Here is a 1,843-nt window from a genome sequence, read left to right on the forward strand (position 1 = left end):
GATTTGGTGAATATCAGAGGGATAGACTTTAGATAAATATCAGAGGGATAGACTTTAGGTAAATATTCAGAGGGATAATTTGGTAAATATTCAGAGGGATAGACTTTAGATAAATATTCAGAGGGATAGACTTTAGGTAAATATTCAGAGGGATAGACTTTAGGTAAATATTCAGAGGGATAGACTTTAGATAAATATTCAGAGGGATATTTTGGTGAATATTCAGAGGGATAGACTTTAGGTAAATATTCAGAGGGATATTTTGGTGAATATTCAGAGGGATAGACTTTAGATAAATATTCAGAGGGATAGACTTTAGGTAAATATTCAGAGGGATAGACTTTAGGTAAATATTCAGAGGGATAGACTTTAGATAAATATTCAGAGGGATATTTTGGTGAATATTCAGAGGGATAGACTTTAGGTAAATATTCAGAGGGATAGACTTTAGGTAAATATTCAGAGGGATAGACTTTAGATAAATATTCAGAGGGATATTTTGGTAAATATTCAGAGGGATAGACTTTAGATAAATATTCAGAGGGATAGACTTTAGATAAATATTCAGAGGGATAGACTTTAGATAAATATTCAGAGGGATAGACTTTAGGTAAATATTCAGAGGGATAGAATTTAGGTAAATATTCAGAGGGATAGACTTTAGATAAATATTCAGAGGGATAGACTTTAGATAAATATTCAGAGGGATAGACTTTAGGTAAATATTCAGAGGGATAGACTTTAGATAAATATTCAGAGGGATAGACTTTAGGTAAATATTCAGAGGGATAGACTTTAGATAAATATTCAGAGGGATATTTTGGTAAATATTCAGAGGGATATTTAGGTAAATATTCAGAGGGATAGACTTTAGGTAAATATTCAGAGGGATAGACTTTAGATAAATATTCAGAGGGATAGACTTTAGATAAATATTCAGAGGGATAGACTTTAGGTAAATATTCAGAGGGATAATTTGGTAAATATTCAGAGGGATATTTAGGTAAATATTCAGAGGGATAGACTTTAGGTAAATATTCAGAGGGATAGACTTTAGATAAATATTCAGAGGGATATTTTGGTGAATATTCAGAGGGATATTTTGGTGAATATTCAGAGGGATAGACTTTAGGTAAATATTCAGAGGGATAGACTTTAGGTAAATATTCAGAGGGATAGACTTTAGATAAATATTCAGAGGGATATTTTGGTAAATATTCAGAGGGATAGACTTTAGATAAATATTCAGAGGGATAGACTTTAGATAAATATTCAGAGGGATAGACTTTAGGTAAATATTCAGAGGGATAGACTTTAGGTAAATATTCAGAGGGATATTTTGGTGAATATTCAGAGGGATAGACTTTAGGTAAATATTCAGAGGGATAGACTTTAGGTAAATATTCAGAGGGATAGACTTTAGGTAAATATTCAGAGGGATATTTTGGTGAATATTCAGAGGGATAGACTTTAGGTAAATATTCAGAGGGATAGACTTTAGGTAAATATTCAGAGGGATAGACTTTAGATAAATATTCAGAGGGATATTTTGGTGAATATTCAGAGGGATATTTTGGTGAATAGCATTATGTTCAGCGCATACTAAATTTCTTTCAACATATTTTAAAATTAAGGCACTTGTGATTTGTGATAATAAAAACTATGTCTGTCAAGGAATGTTAGGTTTACTATGTATTACAATGTTTACTGAGGACACTTATAACTTCTATTGGCACCATTCTGATAACATTCTCAATGACATTGAAAAATATAATACCACAGAACTTTGGCCAAATATCAGAACGGTGCCAACAAAAGATATGAGGACTCTAATAACTTCTAT

The 1,843-nt window shown here is 31.5% G+C and overlaps 1 protein-coding gene across 1 annotated transcript in view; it reads right to left on the reverse strand.

Moving 5' to 3' along the window:
- LOTGIDRAFT_176585 (hypothetical protein) overlaps positions 1-1,522 on the reverse strand; it is a gene marked incomplete at both ends in the record, with an annotated part of 7,854 nt that extends 6,332 nt beyond the window's left edge. The window contains one exon of the mRNA XM_009054461.1: positions 28-1,522. Within this exon, the coding sequence (XP_009052709.1) occupies positions 28-1,522 (1,495 nt within the window). The remainder of the gene's footprint in view (positions 1-27) is intronic.
- Positions 1,523-1,843: the final 321 nt, after the last annotated feature.

Source organism: Lottia gigantea (genome assembly GCF_000327385.1).
Source record: "Lottia gigantea unplaced genomic scaffold LOTGIsca_2185, whole genome shotgun sequence".
NCBI classification, from domain to species: domain Eukaryota; kingdom Metazoa; phylum Mollusca; class Gastropoda; family Lottiidae; genus Lottia; species Lottia gigantea.